The 26,720-nt window shown below is 39.7% G+C and overlaps 1 protein-coding gene across 1 annotated transcript in view; it reads left to right on the forward strand.

The window, feature by feature from the left end:
• The window catches only part of ppargc1b (peroxisome proliferator-activated receptor gamma, coactivator 1 beta), a 64,635-nt gene that overhangs the window by 24,651 nt on the left and 13,264 nt on the right, over positions 1 to 26,720 (forward strand). Inside the window, exons 2-4 of the mRNA XM_088989410.1 lie at positions 20,597 to 20,782; positions 21,571 to 21,777; positions 25,997 to 26,110. Coding sequence (XP_088845536.1) covers positions 20,597 to 20,782; positions 21,571 to 21,777; positions 25,997 to 26,110 — 507 coding nt within the window. The remainder of the gene's footprint in view (positions 1 to 20,596; positions 20,783 to 21,570; positions 21,778 to 25,996; positions 26,111 to 26,720) is intronic.

The following is a 26,720-nucleotide window of genomic DNA, read 5'->3' on the forward strand; positions in this document are numbered from 1 at the left end:
CTGAAAACATTCAGTTAGTAAATGAAAAGTGTTTATGTGTAAGCTCTCAGTCGTACAGGAGTGGTCCCACTTCAGCCGCCATCTGTACTTCTTTGAAGGTGTCGGACATTTCGCTTCTTATCCAAGAATAAGGATTGAATGTTGATGTAGTCCTAAAACGCAATATTCTGTGGGTCCTGGAATTTGGGTGAAAATGACAAAAACCCTGGCACTGGAGTGGACGCATTTTTCCACGTTTGGCAGTGAATGAGATAAATGGCAGATTCACACTTCAATGGCAGAGTTCACATCTCTTTCCAGGAATAGCTTTGCATGCCTTTTTGTGGGTCTCCTCACAAAAGAAATTTCATCTTGCTAGGTATATCTATCTACGACAAGTCTGGAAAGGGTCTCGGGAAATTGCAATTCAATACCTAAATGTCAGAATTCCTATACATTTTTCTACCCTGTTTCTTGAAACTTTGTAGTGTGTCTTGATTACTGACACGTCACCTGATTTTCATGTTGTTAAGTTCTATTTATCTTCCTTTTTTATTTAAATTCTGTAGGGGTCATATGGCAGTATTGGGACTGAATGACATTTCCAACCTCCTGTGTACTGTGGTGTTAAGATCATGTGTGTGTGACAGCAATGGATCGACAGGGTTGCATGAGCTCACACTTGTATGTATGTATTATTATTATTATTATTATTATTATTATTATTATTATTAATAATAATATACATTTCATTTAATAGTTGTGTGTGTGTGTGTGCGTGTGCCTGCGCGCTATCATACATACATGTGTGAAGTGTATGTGCTAATTGCAAAAGTCCATTCTATTTTAGCCCGCCAGCAAAAACAGACGACAGAGTAGACATGCCGTCTTTGAGACGGCCACGGTTTTATTTTTAATCTGACCTTCAGTGATGCAGTGAACATGTTCCCGAGTTGCTTTATTTTTGTCTTGTCACTTAGCATTAATGGTATGACTTTCTAAGTCTCTGGCACAGGTACAATTATTTTTAAATCCACTTTGAGTCACAGGTGGAGCAAGTTCAAGCTTGCCAAGTTATGTGGTAACGCCTTGAAAACCAGTTTACATCACCAACCTTATTGGTTTTTCAATTTTGAAACTTTGTCCATGATGATTAGCAGCTGATTTCTGTAATAGATTTGAATAAACAATTATCTATAATAGTAACAATTGTTTAATCTGTCAGTTATTTTTTTTAATTAATTGGTTAATCAGATATAGCATAGATTTATTCAGAATTATCTCAAACTGACAGTGCAGAAAAAGGGTAAATATAAGTAGATTAATATTCAGTACCTAGTTTGATTTGTAGCATCTCAGGAAATTGCCTTAAAATGTTCATGAAGTAAAAACAATTTTTTTGCAAATGTATTTGATCAAACACAAAGACAGTCAGGCTAATTTTATGTAGAGAAACATACATCCAAAAGTACTTTTGACTTGCGGTGCCACTATCTAATATTTTTTAAATTGATCAGATAACTGAAATATATGATTTAAATGTTTTCGTGGCCGTACCAAACAATTTTCACTGATTGTTTGCCAATTTCCTAGATTCAAGTAGAGTAAACATTAACATAATTTGGACTCAAGATTAAAAGTCCATGTATGCTTTTTTAAGAGCACATTTATTGGAATCAACTAATGTGAAGTACATTTTAGGAATTTATAGTGCAAACTTTATAAGTGACTCATAGTTGGCAAAGAGGGAAGCCGGCACTCAGCCCAATAGCTCCAAGTAGAGCTGACATTGGCCTACTTCGAATTTAAAACGTGCATTGTATCCGCATGTAGTTTTGTCACCTGGCTTAAACTAATGTTATCCTTTCACCACTGAGTCACTTAGCCTGCTGCAGTTGTTGGCCACATCAGAATGTTTCGCGTGAGCTTCTGTGCTGGTCACTGTGTGTGTGTGTGCGCATGTGTGTGCGCATGTGTGTGTGTGTGTTTCCCAGAGGACAAAGTGCCGGTGTGATGAAACTGGATCAAAGGTGCTTGGACACAAAAAGATGCCATAGTTGATTCACTTGAGGAGTTGTAGAGGCCATAACTCTGTAACCAATGTCTGTGTATGTGTGTGTAGGCGCGTGTGTGTGTGTGTGTGTGTGTGTGTGAGAGAGAGAGAGAGAGAGAGAGAGAGAGAGAGAGAGAGAGAGAGAGAGAGAGAGAGAGAGAGAGAGAGAGAGAAAGAAACGTAGAGAGAGAGAAACGTAGAGAGAGAGAGCGGGACACAGAAATAGAGAGAGAGAGAGAAACGTAGAGAGAGAGAGAGGGACAGAGAGAGAGAGAGAGAGAGAGAGAGAGAGAGAGAGAGAGAGAGAGAGAGAGAGAGAGAGAGAGAGAGAGAGAGAGAGAGAGAGAGAGAGAGAGAGAGAGAGAGTGGTGGGTGTTGCAATATTTGGAAGTTTTTTCTATGAGTAAAAACATCCCACAGAAATCTTAAGAAGACTTGCTCAAAAAGGAACTGAATTGAAGTTAACATATTTTGCTTCAAGTGGACATTTTGGTTTCATTTGGCTCACTTTTGCCCAATTGTATGAAAAATTAATTTGGAGTCCACTGTGTGTGTTTCTGTGTGCCCTGCGATTGACTGGCAACTGGTACTGGGTGTCCCCTGCCTAGTGCCCGAAGACAGCTGGAATAGACTATCGGACCACCCGCATCCTGTGTGAGGAAAAAGCGGTTTGGATAATAAATGAATGAACTGTCTAGATTTATCCGAATGGCGAATGTTCTAGCCACTATGATTTGTCCATTTCAATGGATATCCCATAACTAATGTATGTGCACATTTTTATCCTTTTGATAGCTGTTTCCAAACTATTATTTAGACAACTATTTCACTTTGAAAAAAAAAACACTGCACACTACAATACATCATGTCAAATAAACACGAAATCTAAACTTCTGGAAACATCTAACATGTCTTGTCTGAATTGGCACACATTGATTTGTGTTAGAGACTGAGGCCTGTTTATATATCGTTGACTTGTGTGAATTACAAAAGCTCGGCCTCTGTAGAAGCACAGGTTAATCTGACTTGATGACATTCTGAAAAGCACTTTCAAGCCTAAATCTCACTGAGCAGTTGTTTGAAATTATACTGAAGTACTTTGGGATTATACTTCTATTTTGTGATTTATTTCTGATTTAAACATTTAATATCCTCAGTTTATTTTACTGCGCCCATAACTGACATTGAGTGGAAAGTTCTCGATTTCGCCGCAATTTTCAATGCATCGATACAGCTCAACTCTTTCCTGTCTCTGGTGTTTCATCTCGGAGAAAGCATCTCCCTTCCTTCACCACTTTCCACTGTTACTGCCCTCGGGAGATGGGAATGCCATGTCTGCTGGCCTGTGTAAGGATGAGTGTCATGGAAACAGTGCAGCTATAAATACAGCGTGCATCGTGCATGCTTCCTTCTTCAACTCGAGAATTAAGAATGCCAAAAATACACATTGGGAGAAACCACACTCAAACCTTTATTTGTAATTTTGGGGAGTAATTCAGTCATCAATAGTTGTCGCGTTTTGCTTATTTGGTGTGTTATAAATCCTCAGTTTAATTCATATACTAATGTGTTAATCTTGCAAGATGCAAACGGAGGATTACGTTTTCATGATGTTGCTCTGTCGGTTTGTTCCTCTGAGGTTACTCATTACTTTACGTTAAATACCAATTTTCAATATTCTATATAACATAATACAGTGGGGCTTTCTGTTTACAAACACCTTGCCTTACGAACTTTCCGGTTTACGAACGCCTCAGGGCGCCATTTTTTTTCTGGAATACATCAATACAATGAAAGAAAAATTATGTCTTTCTGACATAATCACTTGTTATTGTTACTGTTTTTGTACAAACATGGTAAGTGTTGTTTGGTTGGATACTCTTCAGATGATCGTAACAAAAATTCTGAATGAAAACAAATAATAATACTATTTATTATATGATGACAGTAGAATAATTGATGATCACATGATCTCCAAAAGGCCAACATTTATCTGGACTCTTATGAGAAGGAAAACCAGCAATGAGTGCCGGTTGTCTCAAGTTAAACAATGGATGTCTATTTTTAGTCATTCTTTTTTTTGAGCTTGTGGGCCTCTGCCATTTTGACATGCAAACATCAAAGTGGGTGACAGAAAAGAGCATACAGTATACACTCAGCCCTTTAAAAAGACAACAACCAATTTTCAGGCAAAAATGCATGTGTGTTAAAAAAAACAAAACAAACCCCAAAAAACTGCAGAAACGAGTGAGGCACAATATTCTGCTATATTTGCACATACAGTATCTCTACATTAATCTTCTTCTTTTCGTTTTGGCTTTTCCCTTCAGGGGTCGACACAACAAATCAGTGTCGTCTATCTAACCCGGTTTTGTGCATCCTTTTCTCTCACACCAGCTACCTTCATGTCCTCTTTGACAACATCCATAAACCTCCTCTTCGGTCTTCCTCTCGGTCTCCTGCCTGGCAGTTCAAGGCTCAACATTCTTCTCCCAATGTAGTCACTCTCTTTACTCTGGACATGTCCAAACCATCTCAGTCTGGCCTCTCTGACTTTCTACCCAAAGCCTCTAATATGAGTTGTCCCTCTAATGTACTCATTTCTGATCCTACGCAACCTGGTCACTCCCAAAGAAAACCTCAATATCTTCACCTCTGCTACCCCCAGCTCTGTTTCCTGCCTTTTCTTCAGTGACACTGTCTCCAGTCCAAACATCATGGCTATGGCTTTCATATGAGTCACATCGAACTACAATACATTGTGGATATTTTGAAGTCTTAAATTAAAATCGGGAACAAAATTAATATCCAGTCATGAATGACAGAACAATTGAATAAGATGAGATAAGAAAACCTTTATTCGTCTACGGAGAAATTCCCAATTTACAGCAGCACATTTGGGAAAGGAAGATGAACAAAATATGGGGAGATACTCTATTATTTTTGTTTCTGACTGAAATCTTTTCAGAGGGTAGTTTTGTGTTAACAAGATCATTATAATTATTATTTTTATACTGGAAGGCAGAATTGAGATCCCATGTGTACTTTATCTACTTCATTACTGAAAGTAAGATGTTTGAAGAAATGTTCCTACGTCTTACATTGTGGATTTTTTTAGGGTGTTTAAAGCCTGAAGAAATGTTAGTTTAGTCAAACATGGCATACAACTAATCACTTAAACTGTCGGAAGTTGAATAATTAATATGTAACAGTCAGATTTGGCTGCATTTTAGCGAGTAGAGCAGACGGGGTGCGCTTTGCGGTGATTTGTTTGCAACATGTCCATGTCCTCATTGGTGTCATCTCACATTTGTCAACAGTTACGACAAAGTGCCTGTGAAAGTCATCACATCGCCTGCTAACAGGGTCTCGAAGTCTTCATTTAAAAATTAACAAAATAAAAAAGAAAGGGCAAAAAAATGTATACAGTAGCTACTTTTCCTTCTTAAACTTGTCGATGTTGGAATAATGGAGCATGTAAAGGTACTTCATCGAGTCTTCCTTTCTTATTTTTTAAACATAAATTAGCAATAGCAGAAAGCAATCATTAAAAAGCCATAAAAAACATTACATGTTTTACAAGACAACGCTAACAGGTGATTTGACAAACGTAACAAAAGTAGATTGGGGATTATTCTTTGTTTCATTTTCAAGGCCTGTTTGAACCATCTAACTCTTCGGTCCACACATTAGCTGTGTAGCTAATACTGTACTCCCTAGTGAAACTACCAGGCAGCTCTGGCTAACATGCTTTTAAAAGGCTAGGCTATGGATAGAGCCAAGAGGCAACCATTCTTTGTAGGAATTTTCATTATATAGCCAAATGGACTTTTTGACAAAACTAGGCTAAACAATTCACTTCACTTGTAGCAGTTAGCTACATATGAATCAGTGATTTGCTCTGTTAGCTAACAAAGCTAACCCATATTCTTGAGTGCTTTATAAAACCATTTAGCTTAGCGTGACAGATTAGTCATGAAAAAAACTAAATGTTTTACTCTGATGGAAGGCAACAATATGGTGAAAAACAAAAAGTTACTGATGTCGGAGCAGATGGCTTTCCAGCCTGGCTGTGTTTTTGCTGCATGAACGTATACACACACACACACACACACACACACACACACACACACACACACACACACACACACACACACACACACACACACACACACACACACACACACACACACACACACACTTATTTTATGTCATATTCAAAATGTCACTTCCTCTTTGTTAGCATACCAAATCTGACTGTGTGCGTGCGTGCTCCTCCTCTGAGCCAGCAGGGAACATCGCTGACTCACACCATACACCACAACAGACGGCATGCACAGTCACACAAGAAACAGGGTCTGGGAAGGCAATTACTTTTTGATAAGAAATGATCGCATTTTGATAGCATTTCAATCACAACAACACACTGGATTGCGAAAACAATCAAACCGTGCAAAGAAAAAGCCTTTGTTTGTGTAGTTGTGACTTTGTGTGTCTGTAGGTGTTTGTCTGTGGTGAGCGTTTTAGACTCGATATTCGTCATACATTTGACCAAAATAAATAATTTATTAGATAATGTAATCTGCGGGGCAAGAATTACAGAAATGATCATTGTGCACTCAATAAGCACTTTTGTTTTGGTGTTAATGTTCATTAGCTCGATTTTTGTTTTGTTTTGTATTTACATTGTTTTCATTCCGAACCGTCCAAATCTTTCCACTACTGTGCTCTGAATAATAATAATAATAATAATAATAATAATAATAATAATAATAATAATATTATAATATTATTATTATTATTATTATTATTATTATTATTATTATTATTATTATTATTATTGTCCATAAAGTGGTTAGGGATTGCACACATTTTGTCAGAGAGCTGGTGTTGAGGCTTTTCCAGCCACCTCCACAATTGTTTTCTTTTGTATTTGTTTGCAGGACCCCTTAAAAATGACTACATTGACTTTCACAAAAAAATTCAGGGCATTTACAATTTATGCTCATCCTGGATAATCTTTGAGGTGCAGGCCATAAAATATTGTCCAAGAGTGCATTTTATGTTTCCTAACGAATATTGTATGAAACTTCATGACAGCATTCCAACATGTAGCAATTTTTTGGACTAGCATTCCAGTTCTCATCTGATCTCTCATTGATGATAAATACCATTTCAATCATTAATATTCCCGTTTCACGCCGCAGGCCGGGAATGATCTTAATTGGACCCGAAGCGGCGCACTTCAGCCACTAATGCAGGCTAACACTAGTGGAATACATGCATAATGTAGATTGTAATTCTATTGGCATAGTGAGGCGACCTGTGTATTGTGTGATGTTTAAATATGCGGGATCTGTGCAGCTGTAATCACCGTACTTTGTGGATGTGTGGATGGATGTGTGTGTGACAGCTGCGCTTGTTTTTGTTGTATTTCGTCTTCACTGAGCCAAATGGTGCGGTGGTTCTGCGGGAACTGCGGGTGGTGGCATGGGTTGACTTGTGAAGTTGAGAATCCTCATTGAGGCATTGATTTAGCCAGCTGTCAATCATTGTCATCTGTTGTCTCCTAATTTCCATACATGCACAATGTCGTCGTACATCACAGTTACATGCAATATCATGCAAATTGCATTCAGGTCACTAGTTGGCAGTGTGGAATGTAGAAACAAAACAAATAATTGTCACGTTATTCTGATAATTGTGCAATTTTATTGTCTTAAAAATGAATTTCTCTTGTTTTGGCTTTGTTCCTGTATTATAACTTAACTCTTATGAGTTCTTACAATAATATTGGACTTAAAGGACAACCAACGTCTCCGGACAAGTTGTGTCAAATGACTTCTACTGAGCGTATTTTACAAAGATTCCACCGCATATAGCTATATTTTACGTTTTAAGACTCGTGCTGAATATTCCAGAAGTCTTGTTTTTGAGTTGGTGACAAGTCCATACGTGACGTCACTAAAGGAACGCCCCTGACCGAAAAAAGGACACATTGTAGCAGTCCTTCCATCACGTCAATATATTTTGCTGTACTTGTTTGGTCTGAAAACGTCATGTTGCACCAAAAAGAGCCAGAAGAGGGTGACCAAGCTCCATGTAAGGAATTTATCAGCCTGTGAAAACGGGTTGATTAATTCCTCAGCTTGGTCGCCATTTTCAGTCTCTTTTTTGGTGATACATTTCCCCCTAATGTTGCCTCAAAATGGCACGGAATAAATTATTTAATCGTTTGCAAACATGTATGCTTTCCTCTTCATAATTATTTGAATCATATTCTAAGCATATTTTCCGAATCTAAAGCCATTGTTTTGATTCTCCAGCAATGCAAGACGTCTTTGCGTGACGTCACGATCTGGGGGCGGGACTTTCTGAAAATGCCCAATTCGCAGCTCAAATTTTTGCAGATTTTGGACACTTTAAGTCATTTTTTGGTATTTTGCATTTGAATAAAACTATCATACTGCGTGTTTTGGGTATTTTAGATGCTATAAACGTTTTTCTGATGTCAGTTAGGAAACAAAAAAGTGACGTCGGTTGTCCTTTACATGAATGTGGTAGTTTTGTGGTTTTTAAATAATATGTCAAGGTTTGACATCAAGCCTCAGGTCACAATGAGCCAAGTTGTGGTGCCCCTGTCAGAAGTAATGGTTTTAGTGATTATGTTACATTTTGCGATTTTATTTTAAAATATGTTCACGCCTCTGTGTTTTTATTTTAATATGGACAAATTAATTTGGGCCATGGAGTATGAGATGCTTGCTAGCATGTTATGATGATCCAGCGTTTGAGCATTACTTTGACAGTTGGCATCATGCCTTCGAGGCCTGGATTTACTTGTGATATGTTTGGGAAAAGGCTGTGCGTGTGTGTGCATGTGTATGTGTGTGTGTGTGTGTGTGTGTGGGTGGGTGTGCGTTCGGGTGAGGGGTGCAGGTCAAAAGGAAATGGAGTGAAACAGCTGTCTCTCTCTCTCTCTCACACACACACACACATACATACACATATATATATATATATATATATATATATATATATATATATATATATATATATATATAACTACACACTTTTTTGGCACCCAGGTCAGAACTAGAAGAGCTCCACTATCCTGGCTGTGATTGAGTTTCAAAACAAAACGACCCCCCACCCTGCTTTTCTGGCACCATCTTTTCCCACAGCAGCGGGGGTGAAATGGGCTGTTTTTTGACAGTGACACCCCCAAATATCACACACGCACACGAGCGGTGGAGGTTGAGATGGATTTTTCCCACACCTCATCATCACTGCTTTGTATGTTTGTGTGCATGTGCGAGTGTGTCGAGATTGTCGTTTTGGGGGGTCTCTGATGTTTAGGAGTCTGGCGGGGGTCTCACGACATGCTCGAGGGAGTGCTTCCCTGTAGACGATCATGATAAATTCTTTCTAAAGAAACTGCCATATTTAGATGCAAAGTGAGGAGAAAGAAAAATAAAGAGCATCACTTGGTGTTGTGCTTTAATGAGGCGTATGCAGTACTTCACAAAGCCACTGTATATTCCCAAGAACTCATCAAAATAGGACCTTGGTATACAGTATGTTGATGCAGTTGTTGCAGATTCTAGCAATCAAATAATCACAGTATTTCTAAATTAAATGTATTTGGATGACACGTGCATTGTTAATGTTTTTGTAATCTTCAAATAATAAAGTACTGGTGGTGTCTGTACCAGGTGTTGGTATCGGTGACTAAATTTTGAGTATTCGTACTACTATTGCTTTGCAAAAAAATGTGATATCAAACACCCCTAATAATTAAATCATCCTAATCTATAAGTGACTGTGAACACCAGCAAGAGTAGACAAAAAGTGTTGTACTGTATCTAGCAATAGAAAGATGATGATGGGTGCACTACAAAACTGTCATTTTTGTAGTCCATATGCCTAAGACCAACTGCAATTGTGTCATTTGATGTCCCACACGCACCACCATGTGACAGGAAAACGTGACAGAGAATGAGAAGCGTGGTACCGTAGCATGCGCAGGATTGATGAAGGTCGTTCTTTTCGGGTGCTTTGTAATGAGCTTGTTCTCTCAATGAGACTGATTGGGAGCGTTTGACCTCCACTTGTATCAAGGCCACTATGTGTGCATTAATGCAACAGTAGTCATAATATGCATGTAAGTGCTTCTCTTCTGTTTTGCTACTACATATTGCATATATTTTGTTGGAATATGAGCGATAACCAAAACCTCACCTCCAGTACATTTTAAAGTTTTGTAACTCAGATTAGTGAGCAACCAATGGCCATAAATCGCACCACTGAACCGGCACGGTAGCCACAAATCAGTGTTTACTTCACATAATATATAATCCCAGCCATGCTAATTGCTAAACTAATCTAACGTGATTATGAAAGACAGGAATAAATCATGTAAAATCCTCACATGTAGTAAATACCAATATCGTCCCCCTTTTGTAATATGTAAAGGACTCAGTGTCGTCATGTCTTGTTAAAGTATGCACAGTATGTAAAGATCTCACATTCTGTCTGTACTAATGTGTTGAAGAATGTGAAGGCCTCTCTACTCCAGTCTTTATGTCTTGTCGACATGGGTCTTCCACCCATCCATCATTCCATTTACATGCAGTATATACCATTATTAGACACTGACATTCATGTACACATATCCTAATATTAGGTATGAAGATTTTCCTACAGGACTTTGTTTATACAGTAGAAGTGCAGTTTTTTAATGTCTTTTCGAAGACTACAAAACATCAGTAAACTGCAACAAGACATTAACCCATTCACTGCCAGACATGTGCAAAAAATGTGTCCGCTCCAGTGCCAGGGTTTTTGTCATTGTCACACGAATTCCAGGACCCACAGAGTATTGAGTTTTAAGACTACATAAACATTCAATACAGCGTTAGAAACCTTAGACTCTCTTCTTTCATCAGAAACAAGAGTTAATTCTTAAATTAGATCGGTTTGGAGTTATATTAGTTGAAATGATGGTGGATGTCCAAAATACAATGCAATACGTATATACATAGCGCTTTAACAACAGCTGAAGCTGTAACAAAGTGCTAATATGGAAAAAAGGAAAATGCTGCCCCTTGTGGAAAAGAAAAAAAAACATTGCTAGAGGCCATGGCCTGCACTTTATCTGGCACAAAAGCGTGAAAAAAAAACATATGGCACTTTAGGTCATATTTTCAATTCCCGAATAAATTTGTGAATGGCAGTGAATGAGTTAACATGTACTGGAGGCAAAAAAAATCTTGCCAGTTTTTATTAGATTTTGCCATGTAAACGCAACCTCGGGCTCTTCGTTAGAAATTTGAAACGTGAGGATTTCCATTGGCGCGTGCACATGCGCACACACACACACACACACACACACACACACACACACACACACACACACACACACACACACACGCACACCCACACGCGCACATTGACATCAGGGTGCATGTGTGCACGTGTGTGTCTGTGCGAGAGGTCATCTGTTTGTGGCAGACGCTTCTCAAGTCAGCGGCAGCCTGCCAAGAGCAAGTCATGAGACTCGTGCTGGAGCTAAATATAGAGCAACACACACTCACGATGCATTGCCAATGAGGATTAAGTTCAAATCAATCATGTCCGATCGAACACCAAGTCTCCTTGTATATCTGTGTGCCACCTTGTCTTTCTTATTACTATCATGCCGGCTTCCCTGTGAAAATTTATGAGTAGTCCAGTTTCCATTTCCTTTCAAGATTGTTCTCATTTATTTTTCAAGTTATTTCACTTGCTGTCAAGAAGTGATTGTTGTTTGTGAAGAATTTAACACTTTTCCCAAAACTTTGCTTTTCACACTGACATAGCCTACGATATTTCCCTGAAAGTCAGGAAATTTCTCAGTCCTCCCAATCTATGTTGGTGCCTCTCAAAGAGAACAATGGCAGCAAAAAAAAGGTAGCATCAAAGGAGTACGGAAGTTGTCGGTCAACATGAGTTGTTTTCAGCTCAACTGGCGAGCCCTTCTTCTAGTACGACCACTTAAGCCATGAAATTGCTTTGTTGAATTAATTCATTCCACCATTCTGTGTGAATTTGTTCCAGATTGTGGAGGTGCAATAACACTGATTTGAAAGGTAGTATGAAAGGCGATATTGTTCTGACCACAGATTCTTCAATATCCAATTCCACTGAAACTAAAGCATCAGAGCTGTTATTGGGATTTTATTCACCTGTGCTGGTTGTACAGATCCTAGTGACACTTTATCCTCTTTTTAGACCCTTTTCGCTGAAACTATTAAGATATCAGGAATTGATGCATTGGTCTTTCAAATGATTGTGTTGGTGCTTTTTGCTGAAGAACGTGGGTTGGAGAAGAGGAATTACCGGCATTCCCAGGCACAGTAATGCCTATGATTGTACCTTTCAGGCCTTAAAATTGCATGGCCACCTTTGTCTGTGCAGGTGACATTCACGTTAAACAGATCACAGGTAAAAAGCAGCGCCAGAAGATAGGGAGTGTAAATAAGAATCAAGCCAGAATTTTGTTTATCTTTTGTGACAGTGCCATCTGGACCAAATGATTTTTGTCCAGCACTGTGACATCTTGAGAATCCTGGAACGATGGTTAGAACAATCCTGAGTGACAGATCCGCTGAATTGGGATGGCGGGAGGGAAAAGCCGACTCATGCAAGGCTCAGGAATAAGTGTGTTGTGGCTCGGTGGGTTTGGTGACGCCTCTGCGGAAGGATGATCCAAAATGATTAAGCAACACGCCAACCTGTCATTCACTTGCCGCAAAGTTAAAAAATAAGGCCTGGACCCACACCCAAAAGTCATGGATTTTATTTTGCCTCTAAATCGCACCTCCAATAAGTTTCATGCAAATGTGCAAATTAATATTTTACATAATACGGCGACTTGACAAATTAGCGGCTATATATATATATATATATATATTTATTTATTTTTTGTGCCACGGAAAATGTGGTGCTGAAGTCACCAACTCACACAACTCATCAGAGTACCTAAGAACATCACACATATGGTGCTTTTCCATTCGCTCAGTTCCACACCAAGATGACCTTGCTTGTCCCTGTGTGTCTGTGTAAGCTCTCAGTCGTACAGGAATAGTCCATCGATGAAAAGGTCATCTGTACTTCTTTGAAGGTGTCGGACATTTCGCTTCTCATCCAAGAGGCGTCGTCAGCGAACTAAAAATTTGCTGGTAGCTCTGGCTCTATATATATATATCCGTAATGGACAGAGGTGGCGGTGCCAGACCTCTGCTATGATAGATCCCTTGGTGATACCAGAGCAAATGGGGCAATCAGGACAGTCGTAGACCATAACCAGTCAGGACAATAGTAGTAATCAGTGTAGCATCAGGGAATAGTCCTCTTCTAGTCCCCCAACCTTAGAGAAGGGACCTATCATAGCCGAGGTCTGGCACCGCCACCTCTGTCCATTACAGATAGATATAGGGCCAGAGCTACCAGCAAATTTTTAGTTAGCTGACGAAGCCTCTTGGATGAGAAGCGTCCGACACCTTCAAAGAAGTACAGATGATGGCTGAAGAAACCTTTTCATCGGTTGTCCCTGTGTGGTTGTTTTTCGGAGTCATGAAAATATTCTGAAAAAAAAGAGTGAAAGTGACCTCTCTATTCAGAATGAATGAGCGCTGGCAGTGAGATTTGAATGCCACTCACCAAATCACTATCACACTGTGTGTGTCTGCGTTTGTGCACGTGTGTGTGTGTGTGTGTGTGTGTGTGTGTGTGTGTGTGTGTGTGTGTGTGTGTGTGTGTGTGTGTGTGTGTGTGTGTGTGTGTGTGTGTGTGTGTGTGTGTGTGTGTGTGTGTGTGTGTGTGTTTGTGCGTAAGTGCTATTGAGCGCTAGTGTTTAGATGTCATGTTAAGCCACTTCCTGACAAAGTGACCTCTAAGAAAGTAGGAAGAGGCAAGGGTGAGGTGGATTGGGGAGTCAGGGGTGTTCAGCCATCTTCTAGTGCTGTGAGGGTGTGAGGTAATTACAGTTAAGTTGCCTCATCAACACCATTCCTTAACGTTTCACCTTCACACGACATGGCACACTATTACTATACTGTACTGAGCACATATTTTTATTCCTGCTGTAATGGATGCACTCCTACAGTCTGTTCCAAATTAAGTGAATTGACCATCAGGCAAGGACGCATAGTAACAGTAAATATATTGTAAAACTAATGGTGGCTGGTATTGCCCTGAAATGTATATTTTCCTTCAACACAAAAATCCAGTGTTGCTGTTTTAGTCAAAGGAGAGCAATTATTGCCAATGAAAATAACAAATGACAGTTACTGTACTGTTAATAAATATATGCTTGATGTTAATTTTTTTTTCCTCCTATTACATTTTTTTCCTCTCCTGATACTAAACAACAGAATGCAAATTGCGAATAATGTGAATGAAAAATGTTACCTCTTGGAAAAATGTCCCAAAACATGAAAACTATACACTCAAACATTTGGGAGATGTGTCGACAATGTGAAAGATTGAATCAATTTGGCCTTTGGTAGCAAGTTGGGCTTGTTGGAATCATCATTATGTCAGCCTCTGTTTGAAAATGGTTTCATCCATATCCCACCAAGAGCTGCCAGTAACTCACATCCATGAGGAGTGGTCACCCATCACCCTGACTGAATGAAGTTGCGCCAGTGTGTGTGTGTGTGTGTGTGCGTGTGTGTGTGTGCGTGTGTGTGTGTGTGTGTGTGTGTGTGTGTGTGTGCGCGTGCAAGTGTGTGTGTGCGTGTGTGTGCATGTTTGTAAGGTTTTGAGGGTTGTTTTTTTTGCGTTCGCACTGTATGTGCTCTTACGAGTCGGTGCCTGTTTATATGATTACACAGCAGCATTCAATGGAGTGACTCATAACTTTCATAACTTTAACAGCAAGACTTGACATTTAGGAAAACTGCTTTTGAAAGCTTGCCCACTCCAACTGACTGAAATGCAACTTCAACATGAAGACTCAACTCCCTATGGGATCTTTTTTTTGACACATCATAAACCAATAACTAAAAACATAAGCCAAATTGTATTCAATAGTTATTGTCACATGACCTATGAGTTATGTTTTGAGTGTACAATGCCATCATGTCATAGTTTGCCTCATTTGTTCTTTATAAAAGGCAAGCTCCCCTGGAGAAGATGATGTTTAAATTTAGTGGCGTGGGATGTTACAGAAGAACGGTCGGCTTTTCCTTGCCGCCACGCTTCTTTTAGCACCGTTAGCACTCCTGCGTGCAGGCGGGAACACTATAAATAGTCAGCTTTCATGCGTCCTCATCCTGGCAGCCTCATTCTCACTCTTGCTCTTTTTTTTTCCACTGAAGCCAAGAGCCGATCTTGACCACACATGGCAGTCAAGATGGTTTTGACTAACAATATACATTAGCTATGAATGTCAAAGGCAGTTGAACTGCGAGCTATATGTTATTTCACAGTCGTTCATTTCTGACAGCATGGTTGATCTAAATTGTCCGCAGGTGTGTTTGTGATTCTGAAGGGTTGTTAGTGATTGGCGACCAGTCCAAAATGTTCACTGCCTCAAGCCAAAATTCAGCTATCAAGGCTTCAGCTGACCCAAGACCCAAGTGAGGGTTAGCTGCGTTGAAAATTGTGCAGTGGATGGATTATTTCTTTCACTTTTTCTTTATTTCTGTTGTACGCTATGATTAGTGTGAATAAATTGGCAAGTAACAATGGCACTGATAATATGACATATTGTTTCTGCACACAAGATCCGAATTTTGCGGCTAATTTTTTTAGCCTGGATTTGTGAGGACATTTTCAGATTTGAGATGGTGGTGGGAGTGAACTAAATTTAACTCATTTCCACAACAGCAGTTTGGCAAATAGTCGACAAATCATCAAAAATTGCTTTTATGTTGTTTATTGCCCCCCATATGAAATTATTCATGAAATTGAATATACAACAAACAATGCAAAATGTCAAACGCAGGCTAACAAATGGCAGCCATGTTGCCGTGAAATTACAAATTTTGCTCTGGATTACTGAGAAATCCTGAAGTCAAGCATGCATATAAGAATGTTTGTATTACACTGCCCCCATGAGTGTCCAAGGCACAAACACCAAGAGGTTTCCGTTGAAATGGAGCCTAATTCTGGCTAAATCTACTTTTAACGGTTGCATTCTATTTAACAATATGGAGTGTTCACAATAAATCATGGCCGTATGCTTTTATGAAGTATTTTTGGATTAAATAACAATGGCTTTTTTGAGAACAATTCGTTTGGGAGTAAGAAATGTGTATTGAATTTGAGTATACATCTGAAAAACTAGTTTCGGTGGCGCTGGGCCCAAGCATGGCAGGAATTGCTTGATAGTATACCCATGTATTTCAGCATCCTGTTGATACATTTATAAACCCAACTGAACTCCTTCTGAACTGAATTTCCCTGGAAGTGTTCCCTTTCAATAACATCAAAGGTATCAGTTCTCTCTCGTATAATTTCATGCCTATTTTTTTGCATAATCTGCCTCTTTCCCCCCTTGCTAATGGCCCAGTTACACCCTCAAATCAGGAAGCAAAGACGCATTGATGGATTCATTTAATCCTTGCTATTGTCTTTGCGGAAGACGTTTATGCCAGGAAATAATAACCCACGTTTTATTTGCGTCTCTTGGTCAGCCATGTTCAAAGTCTCACTGTGGGCAACCCCGGGTGCTTCTTGCCTCATCGCTACAATAATTACGCCGCGAACTCTGACTGACCCCCTCTTTGGCTGCATGAGACAGCTCTCTTACCGAGAAAAGAGATCCACTCCAATCCTGGCTGCTTTTGGATCATTATGTGTTCCTGTAGTGACTGATGCACATCTTTGATATCAAGAGCCCTTCTATTGTGTCCAGTGCAATTCCAGCGCAAAGTACAGTCTTACTGTGCGCCTGAGCAGAGTTTTCTTACTTTTGGTATTCTGGCAGACGGGTGCGGTGAGAAAGGGGCATTTTCCCTGTTGCGAGAGGGAATGCAGAAGACAAGGTTGTCATGCACTGTACACAGTTACCTGTTTTCTCTTTAAATTCATTGACGAGACGAATGGTCTATGTGACATAGCAATGACATTATCACTTGTGGAAGATGTTGAGTTGGCCGCTGTGGAACGGGGATTTGGAGATCACCTTCTGCCCCCATGACGACCATACTGTTGTATGTAAAGTGGTAACTGATGCACAACTTTGATTTCAACTCATGCATACTGAGAGAAAAAGGGTTTAAATAGATGTCCACTGTAGTGATGGATATGCAATTAAAAATAAATAAATATGGATAAAATATCTTTGGCTGCTCATTCTAGTCACTGGTAGTCAGCTGGCATCAAGCGCAAAATGCTTGGGTCTGTTTGAATCAAAAACCCTAAACAAAACAACACTGCTCAATAGTTCTCCTATAAATTTGTGACCAGAGTGGAGGATGGACCTATTACATTTTCGTGCCAAACCTAATATGATTGTGGGTCCTTGAGCGGAGGTCTGCACACCCATTTAGCATAAGGATATAGGTTTTGTGAGATGAAAGAGAAGGATGCACCGAGCCAGCGAGTTGAGAGTGCACGTGAGCAAGTGGGGATGTGATCAGCATGCTAAGAGAGTGTCATACACATAAACATGCATACACCTGCATGAGCAGCTGGAGGGAGATGAAGATGTGGGAGGGTCTAAACTAGGAAGGCCTCAATTCTTTGACCATCCCTTTGTCCTCTTTTCGAGACCACCAAGCCCATTCTTTGACTGTGATGACGCAGATAAAAGAAGTAAAGATATATTTGGGTGCTTTTATTCAAAGTATGTCTTGAAGGACCAGTGAAAATTATAAAATGGTTGCTTCAAACCTAACTGGCCAGTCTCTTTTGGGGCATGGCTCCTTGAGACATTTTTTGTGGGTCTACTCTTGATACAGTTTCCTCACAAATTTCTTGCTGCCGATTGAAACTGCTTGAGGGGGCAAATTTTCCTACAGGAGTTTCAAGGTGTATGACAAGATAGGGCCGTTGCAAACCAACAAATATTTTGGTTTAATATTAATAAAATAAAATATTAATAAAATAATTAATAACATATTTTCAACCCAAATAAATATTCACACAAAGCACCAGTAGTAGTGATGACCCAGATAAATCACAAAGACATGGCCATCAAAATTAGCATATGGTAATCCATAATCACCGTTTGAAAGGCAAATAAACACAGAAATGAGGGATGAAGAGATTGTTCAATGTGATGAATGAGAGGCATTAATCTTTGTCTAATTCATGGTGGCATAAAAAAACAAAAAGGAAAGCTTTTGTAGATTTTGAGTAGATAATGCGCTTTCGTGAATTAATAAACGTTCAATGAGTGAGAGGAAATAGATAACAGATCAAATGCGAATAGTTCTCTGCACAGTTTCTCAATGTTCTCATTAGTCAGGAATGAATTTGTCGTTGCCTTTCGGCTTTTCCCTTCGAGAACTCACCACAGCGAATCAGACTCCTCCATCTTCAGATGTTTGTTTTGGCCAAGCCTTAACGTCGGATGCCCTTCCTGACACAACCCTCTGTATTTATCCAGGCTTGGGACCGGCACATGAAGACACTGGCTTGTGTCCCCTTATGGTTACAGAACAAGCAAATCTAAGAACTTAATAAAGATGAAGATGCTCAGTAAAAGGCTCCCAAACACAAAATGGTCATCAGCACTGCAACAGTCAAAAAAGAAAACTATACTCACCGTTTGATGGCGCTTTGAATGAATTGTGCATTCGAAAAGTAATCAATTTTGCTTTCTTATACTGTATATGCCAGGTAGTGCCCAAAGCAGTGTTTTTAAATGTTAGCGTCATCATTTTAGTTAGCTAAAATTAAGTTACTTTCAACATTCGTGCATTTATCTAACAGTAATACAATTAGTGGTCTTTAATACAATTCAATACATCAATATTTATATAGCTCTTTCACAACATAACAATAAAAATGCACTATAGTGACATCTTTCGTAAAAATGAGATTCAGAGATCTATCTGCATTTTGAAATAAAATATCATAGCTAGAAAGTATAACACATCATCAAATCTTGTGTATTGCACAAGGTTTTCTCAGTCAAATTTAAAAACAAAAAATAAAGAGATCTCAAAAAGCCATCTCAGATGATCATTTCATATTGACCTATGTAATATCTGCTTGATCCCCAACTTTAGCATTGTTCCAAACTGCCATTGTTAGCCTCATATCTCAGCACATTTGCAGCGGCTCCATGGATTTTCAAATAAAGATACAGAGCGATCCAAACAGTTGCGAAGAAACATTTATATTTCAATGACCAGCATAAGCAGCTCCAAAACAATGCACTCTGTAAACTAGAGAAAAAAATCGGAAAAAATATACAATATGTCAGTGTACTAGTAGACATGGTCTCATCAGGATTATAATAGCACAATTATCTTTTTGTTGTCTATACAGTCTACAATAAATAATAAAGTGTTTCACATGTCAACTTTACTCTGCTTTATGATTCAACTGTTGTTACTTAACGACTTCTATTTTCATCCGAGTTATTCAATGTCTCCAGTGGAGCATGCTTACTTCCTCCCACTGTGTCACACACTTTGCTTCCTTTTTCACATTTCACAATGACTTGGCTCCATCTGTGTGTGCGTATGACTGTCCACCACAAGGCTGTTTGTGTCTCGTCTGGAAAATCACTTCAGCTACAACAGTAGATAATATTGATTCTTATCACTCAGTCATTATCCTGTTATGGCCGTGTGAAACGCAAAGGCAGATAAATGAAGGTTCATCAAGGTTCATCGATTTCATCATGCAGTCCAGACGGAAAAGGAGCATACGGTTAGAGCGTATAGTTTGACTTTATCACCTCCATTTTGTACCTCCTTTTTATGCGACCATCAAATTAGGATGCATTTGTGTTTTTGTTGTTGGACTTTGGGGGATTGTTGAGACCTGTCAAATTTTCTGGTTACAAAGGCCCTTTTAAGCTGTCTTTTCCCCATTAATTTTGCATATTACAAAAGTGGGTGCAAGGTACAGAATTGGGATAGGGGTTGTGAAGTCAACTCACAAATCTCCCAACTTTTGAGGCCCATGGAAGTTGTCTTTTTCACAAGACTTTTTGTAACTTCCTCCCCTACTCCCATCTTCCGTCTCATTTTGGCTGAAAGAGTGTGACCCAAAAAGAAACCCTCAAAATACCCAGCTTTTGAAGTCCTTCAAAGATCGATTATTCATATTCATTTTCTGTTATTGTCATGAATGAAACACACGAACCTGGAAGTTAGGGTTTATGAATGGTTTGACAGCGGAAGGACTTTTACCAAGTTTGTGTGAAACGTACCTACTCAGAAAGGGGATGTTAAAGTCAACTATTGAATTTCCCAGCATGTATAAACTTTATGCACCATGCAGGACACTGCTGCTGATATCAGCCAGTTATGCGATGGCATGATTCCACTTCTCTGTCTGAGGTTTTTACAGTGAAGTAGGCTGACTTGAGCGTCTTTCTTTTTCAATTTTCAGTATGGGGAGGAGGAGGTGTGTTCAGACCGCCTCGACACCGACTTTGCCGACATTGACCTCTCACAGCTGGACACTAGCGACTTTGACAGTGTCAACTGCCTTGGCGAGCTGCAGTGGTGCAACGACCAGGTGGCAGACGCATCACCGGCCTCCATCCGATACAGCACACCTGATGACCTTTTTGAGGTTAGCGTCCATCTTGCCTTAACCTACAAACCAGATTTTTGTGAAACACACTTTAATTGATTGATTCTATGACTTGGTCATGTAGGGCCATAACATATTTGAAAATTCTTAGGCCATGTCATTGAAAAAATTTGCGTCCAATCTCCATCCATGCCAGATGGTTAAAACCTGTCACACTCAACATAATCCAACGCCATTGACATGTGAACAATGTTCCCTCTAACTTATTTTCATGTGTCTGAGCACACACCCACAAGCTCCTTGAGCACACTGAGAACCACTGTGAGCAACATCAGATGTGTACCTAAACGGCGCGTTGGGCAGGGCACATTCGTGCCGTCCTGCTCCGATTGGCGTGAACTGTACGGATTTATTGGCTGGACACCTGTCACTCATTGAGTTACATTGCAAAATGGTACTCTCTCTCGCTCTCTCTCTCTCTCTCTCTCTCTCTCTCTCTCTCTCTCTCTCTCTCTCTCTCTCTCTCTCTCTCTCTCTCTCTCTCTCTCTCTCTCTCTCTCTCTCTCTCTCTCTATATATATATATATATATATATATATATATATATATATATATATATATATATTTCTCCATAAGGTCACTTCTTAAGTAAAATGTTCTTTTATGTTTACCTTCCACAGAATAGGGTCTTCATTCATTTTTGTATATCCAGCCATGATGAATATGATTGCCAAATCCAATGTAATCCAATGGAGATCAATGTTTGTTTACGTGTTGGGGATACAAGGTGAACAGGAAGATGAAACGTGTTTTCTGGTGATCTCCAGATCGAAGAGGAGAATGCGGCGCTGCTGGCCGCTTTGACGGACAGCCTTGAGGGCATGGTGGACGCAGAGGTCGGAGGCCTCTCTGTCTTCCCGGCCCTGGAAGATGACGAGCCTGAACGGGATGAGGACGACCAGGACCATCTTCATGAACTTTCTGCGGGCGGCAATCACATCAAACACTCGCAGGACACAGAGGACGCCTCTCTGGTAAGATCATATCCTGCTCTGCCAGAGAGAGGCAGGCGAATATTCAGAGTTCAAGACAGAAGAAAAGGCTGCAAAGATGGGCAGCCAATCAGCTCACGGGCTAAATCCAGTTATGCTGTCATTGGTCGATGTTGTGCTGGGAACCAATCATTGGTATAGGCAGCGACAAAACCTCAGAATCATCCGGCATTTATTTTTTTCTGAACACAGTGCACTGAAACCGCAACAAATGATGTGAGATATATTGAGGGACATAGCCCTATCTATGAGTTTGTTTTTACCCAGCGTATGCACTCTCATTCACTTTTCAAAAAGAGGGATTTCCTCCCTGCCCACATACTCTACGCAACCAATCTGAACTCGTCTGCAACGCTTCAGCATAGCCGGGCGCTGATTGGTCAGGCTTGGTGTCCATTGCATAAACATCCAGCCCTTGAAACCTCCACTGTGTCTGTATGCGCGCATGTGTCACGCAATACAAAATCTAACTGACAGCATCTATGTCCGAACATTACAACACATAGATGAAAAGGTTTCTTCAGCCGTCATCTGACTTCTTTTCAAAGAAGTACGGCTGAAGAAACCTTTTCTTCGATGGACCACTCCTGTACGACTGAGAGCTTACACAGACGTATTACAACACATACCCGCAAAAATGGTTGTGTACCATTGTTCATAACTCGAATGTTCGTAAATCGGGGAGCGTCTGTTCTTTATTTAGGCGTGCTTATTTAGATAGAGAAAGCCATTTTCTGGAAACCTTCAAATTTGAGTCACCATGATCAAAAATATTTGGCAACGGTGCTATCAATTTGAGGAAAACGGCTGTTTCAATTGAGTTAATTTGAACTGTATGCATCAAAACTTTGACATTGGTTATCCCAGATTTCAGAAAGGAGCAAAACATGCGATTGTGCATTGGTGCTGAAAACTTTTTTTAATCTCATCCTCCAAACCCGCAACATCAAGAGGCAGGCCTGAAACGCTTTATTCTCTGCCTTTTGCTAAAACTAATTTATTTAAGTGTTACACAAGTAAAGGTCTTTCATGTTAAATTGGAGGCAGTATATTTCAAGTGTACTTTTTAAATATCATATTTTATAAACATTGCTTTAGAAGTATGCTTTAGGCTATTTGGCTTTTCATGAAAAGTATACCGAGAGGTCCTTAATTGGTTCCCATTTAGAATTAAAAAAGTATTTTCTATTCTTAAATCACACTTAAAGGACAACCGACGCCTCTGAACAAGTCGTGTCCATTATTTGTAAAATCACTTCAAATGACTTCTACTGAGCATATTTTACAAATATTCCACCGTATACAGCTATATTTTACGTTTTAAGACTCGTGCTGAATATTCAGAAAGTCTTGTTTTTGAGTTAGTGACGATACCTATCGTGACGTCATGGTAGGTATTGTCACTGACGGAGAAAGCGACACACAATGCATTTTTGGGTATTTGGTCTGAAAACCTCATGTTGATCCGTGTTGATGGCGAAATTAGGAGGAAAACACATAAATAATGTGATGGTGAATCGTTGTGTGTTGCACCAAGACTACTATTTGATACGAGCTTACACACTCCATATTTCCCAACAGACAAATCAGCCCATTTCCAACAGAGCTTGGGCGCCATCTTGTACATTTCAGTCCAGATACCTCAAAATGACACGGAATGACTTTTTTAATCGATTGCAAACATTTATGCTTTCCTCTTCAGAACTATTTGAATCATATTCATAACTGGATGAGTAACAAGAAAGCATCTTTTCCGAATCTGAAGCCATTGTTTTGATTCTCCAGCAAGGCAAGACGTCTTGGTGTGACGTCACAAACAAGGGGGCGAGACCTTCTGAAACTGGCCATTTCCAGGTTAATTTTGAAGTAGTTTTTGTACACTTTAAGTCATTTTTATTGGTGTTTTTCATTTGACTAAAAATATCAGCCTGCGTGTATTGGGTATTTTAGATGCTATAAAACGTTTTTCTGATGTCAGTTAGGAAACAAAAAAATTGTGTTGGTTGTCCTTTAAGTATACATTATAAAATAAACTTCATACATGCAAGTCGAGTATCACAATACAAGCCTTTAGTATGTCGCTTAGTGTGGTAGGTCACACACAGAAGCTTGGAGCCTTTGAATGTGTCAAAGGACACAGACACTCACCAAGTGTGTAAGCAGAGTGCTAAATGCCTCAGTGGCATTGTTTTGTCCTTAAACAATGAGTCTCATGACAATGTTTTTCTATTTTGACAAAAACTAACAAGTGTGCCACTGACCTGCCTGCTTTTGGGTGACATTGAGATGTCAGCTATCCAAATGTCAAGCAAAGCGAGCAGATTAATCGGTTACGTTGAGCAAAAGATAGGAAAAGACAGAGAAAATGATTTCAAGTCAAAGCTACTGAAGCTTAAAATTAGGCAATGTTGGGGGGAAAAAGCATTTCTGCTGCAGAAGACAAAAACAGAAGCCACACGGGGAAGCTAAAATGTATTATTTGATTTTCAAGGATTTTACAGACTTGGAAAAGCAAAATTTGCAAATCAATTGAAGACAATAAATTTTCTTATATTGCCAGGTGGTTTTGATTGAATGGATTTTGACGTATTTTAGGCCACACAATGTACAATTTCTTTATTGAATGTAGATTTTTTTGGTAGAAACGTAAGTGCGTCTGTTAGGTGTGTAGGCAGGAGGAAGAGGATAAGCTATGGGTAGAAAGGAAGGCAATTAGGTAGGAAGGTTCTTAAGTATGTATCTGTTCTGGATTGTGAGGCTTTGGGGACAAGGCTTTCATTGATGTGTCCAAGGAAGTCATCCAGAGTGGAGCAGACTGTGCTTGAGAATCCCTGGACGCTTGCTCATGCCTCCGGATGCTTCAGTGAGGGTTTTGCATATGGCCCACACGCGATGATGACCTTCGGGTTGTTTTTAAGAATACTCGAAGGAAGCTGCTCCTTCTCTTCTTCCTCCTCATCACTATCACTTTTGTCCTCTCAGCCAAATTGGCTGCCCCACAAAGCTTTGGGTGTGAGGGTCATTCATCTGACCGACAAAGCTTTTCCTCTGTGCTCATGTTGGACTAATTAGGGCATAGAGACCTACAGAGAGTATGTACACAACAATGGGTCAGACTAATATGCAACTAGAATCTGACTCAAGTCAAACTGGTACCATATTATATCCATATTATGATCAAACTAGAACCCAAATACAATCATACTTGAAACAGACAAGTACCAGATTAGCCCAAACTACACCAGACTAGTACAAAACCAGCAACACTTTAGAGACCGACTAGTACCAATTTTCAAAGTATCACATAATCATACAAGTGTTAGACTACTTGTCTTGAATCCGGCTGCAACTACAGTAGAACTAGATGTATATCTACTATCAGGTTTGAATCACCCATCTCTTAGTAGACTATGCCAGGCAACTGCCAGATTACTATCAGACTAGATCAGGGGTGTCCAAAGTGGGTCCTCGGGGGTTTTCCAGCTCTCCCAGGAGCAACGCACCTGATTCAAATCATCAGGACCATTTTGATGCTGCTTCAGAGCTGGCTGATGATCTGATCATTTGAATCAGGTGTGTTGCTCCTGGGAGAGCTTGAAAACAGGCAGGACAGCGACCCTCAAGGACTCACTTTGGACACCCCTGGACTAGATCATCTCTAAGGTACATCATGAAGACAGCCAGACTGTTGCTGATGTTTATGATAATGTCTATGATGCTGTTGGTGATGAAAATGTTAAGTCCATGTTCCACCAGAGTTGTGGCTGCACAATGTAATAATAATATGTAGTCACTGGTCCATGAGGCATCATAAAGCATGTTGACACAATAAGACACTGTGTTGATACTTTGTCGCTGACCACTGACACCTGCTGGCCTTTCAAAATCCCTGCAGTGAAACCACTGGACAGACTGAGTGCTTTGAGAGTGCATCCAATATCATTGACATCTATGCATTTATATTATATATTGTGAAAATTATGTGTATGGGAATGCTTGTGGGCTTAGTCTTTAAAAACCTTTATTCAGAAAAATAAGTTGCACCAGTATTTTGAATTTGAGTCTGTTGCATTTCTTACATGCTATTTCCCTAACTGGGGAGAACACACAATCACATGGCATTGATGATGTCGGCGTACGGGGTAACAATCAATAATATCAATAATAATAAGATAGTGTCCTCCTGATCTTGTGTTACCAGCTGAAGATTTTGCTGCTGACTCCACCCAATGTGCCAGTGGGTAAAGATGCCGTCCGTGGCCATCACTATAGCAACAGAGGATTTCACTCACGGATTGTCCGACCTCCGGTTAAGGTGAGGAAAAAAACAAAACAAACCAAGGTCACAGTATTAGACGTGTGGAAAACCAGGGTAGGACCAGGCTATCATGCTTACTGCCAGGTAAGAACCAGGCTAGTACTGTACCAGTCAAGAATTAGACTAGGATAGGCTCGTACCATAACTCTTGGGTAGGGGTGGAACTGTTGACAAAATCCACGGTTCGGTTAACACACACAATATTAGGGGGGAAAACAAACAAGACCGCACTACTTCTAAAATAGGACCAGTTGAGAAACCGTTTCATAACAAACTAAAGCAGACGAAAAACAGAATGAGACGTGAGACTCCTAGACTAATAAAATATATGTAATAAGAAAACCTTTATTTGTCTCACAATGGAGAAGTTCCCAATTTACAGCAGCAAAATTATGAATGGGACAATTTGAAGAACAAAAACTATATTCATAAATATATATAATTATTATTAATAGATATATAAAAATGGGTGACTAATATAAGCTAAAATTAGACTGTGAAGAGTTGCATTTCAGAAATAAGAAACCAGACTTGTGCAATGATTACAGCAAGGCTGGGACCAGTGAAAACTAGGTACCAATAAATTATCACCAGAGTAGTACCGGAC

The sequence above is a fragment of the Hippocampus bargibanti genome, linkage group LG02 (assembly GCF_051943395.1).
Source record: "Hippocampus bargibanti isolate YZ-2025 linkage group LG02, ASM5194339v1, whole genome shotgun sequence".
In the NCBI taxonomy this organism is placed as follows: domain Eukaryota; kingdom Metazoa; phylum Chordata; class Actinopteri; order Syngnathiformes; family Syngnathidae; genus Hippocampus; species Hippocampus bargibanti.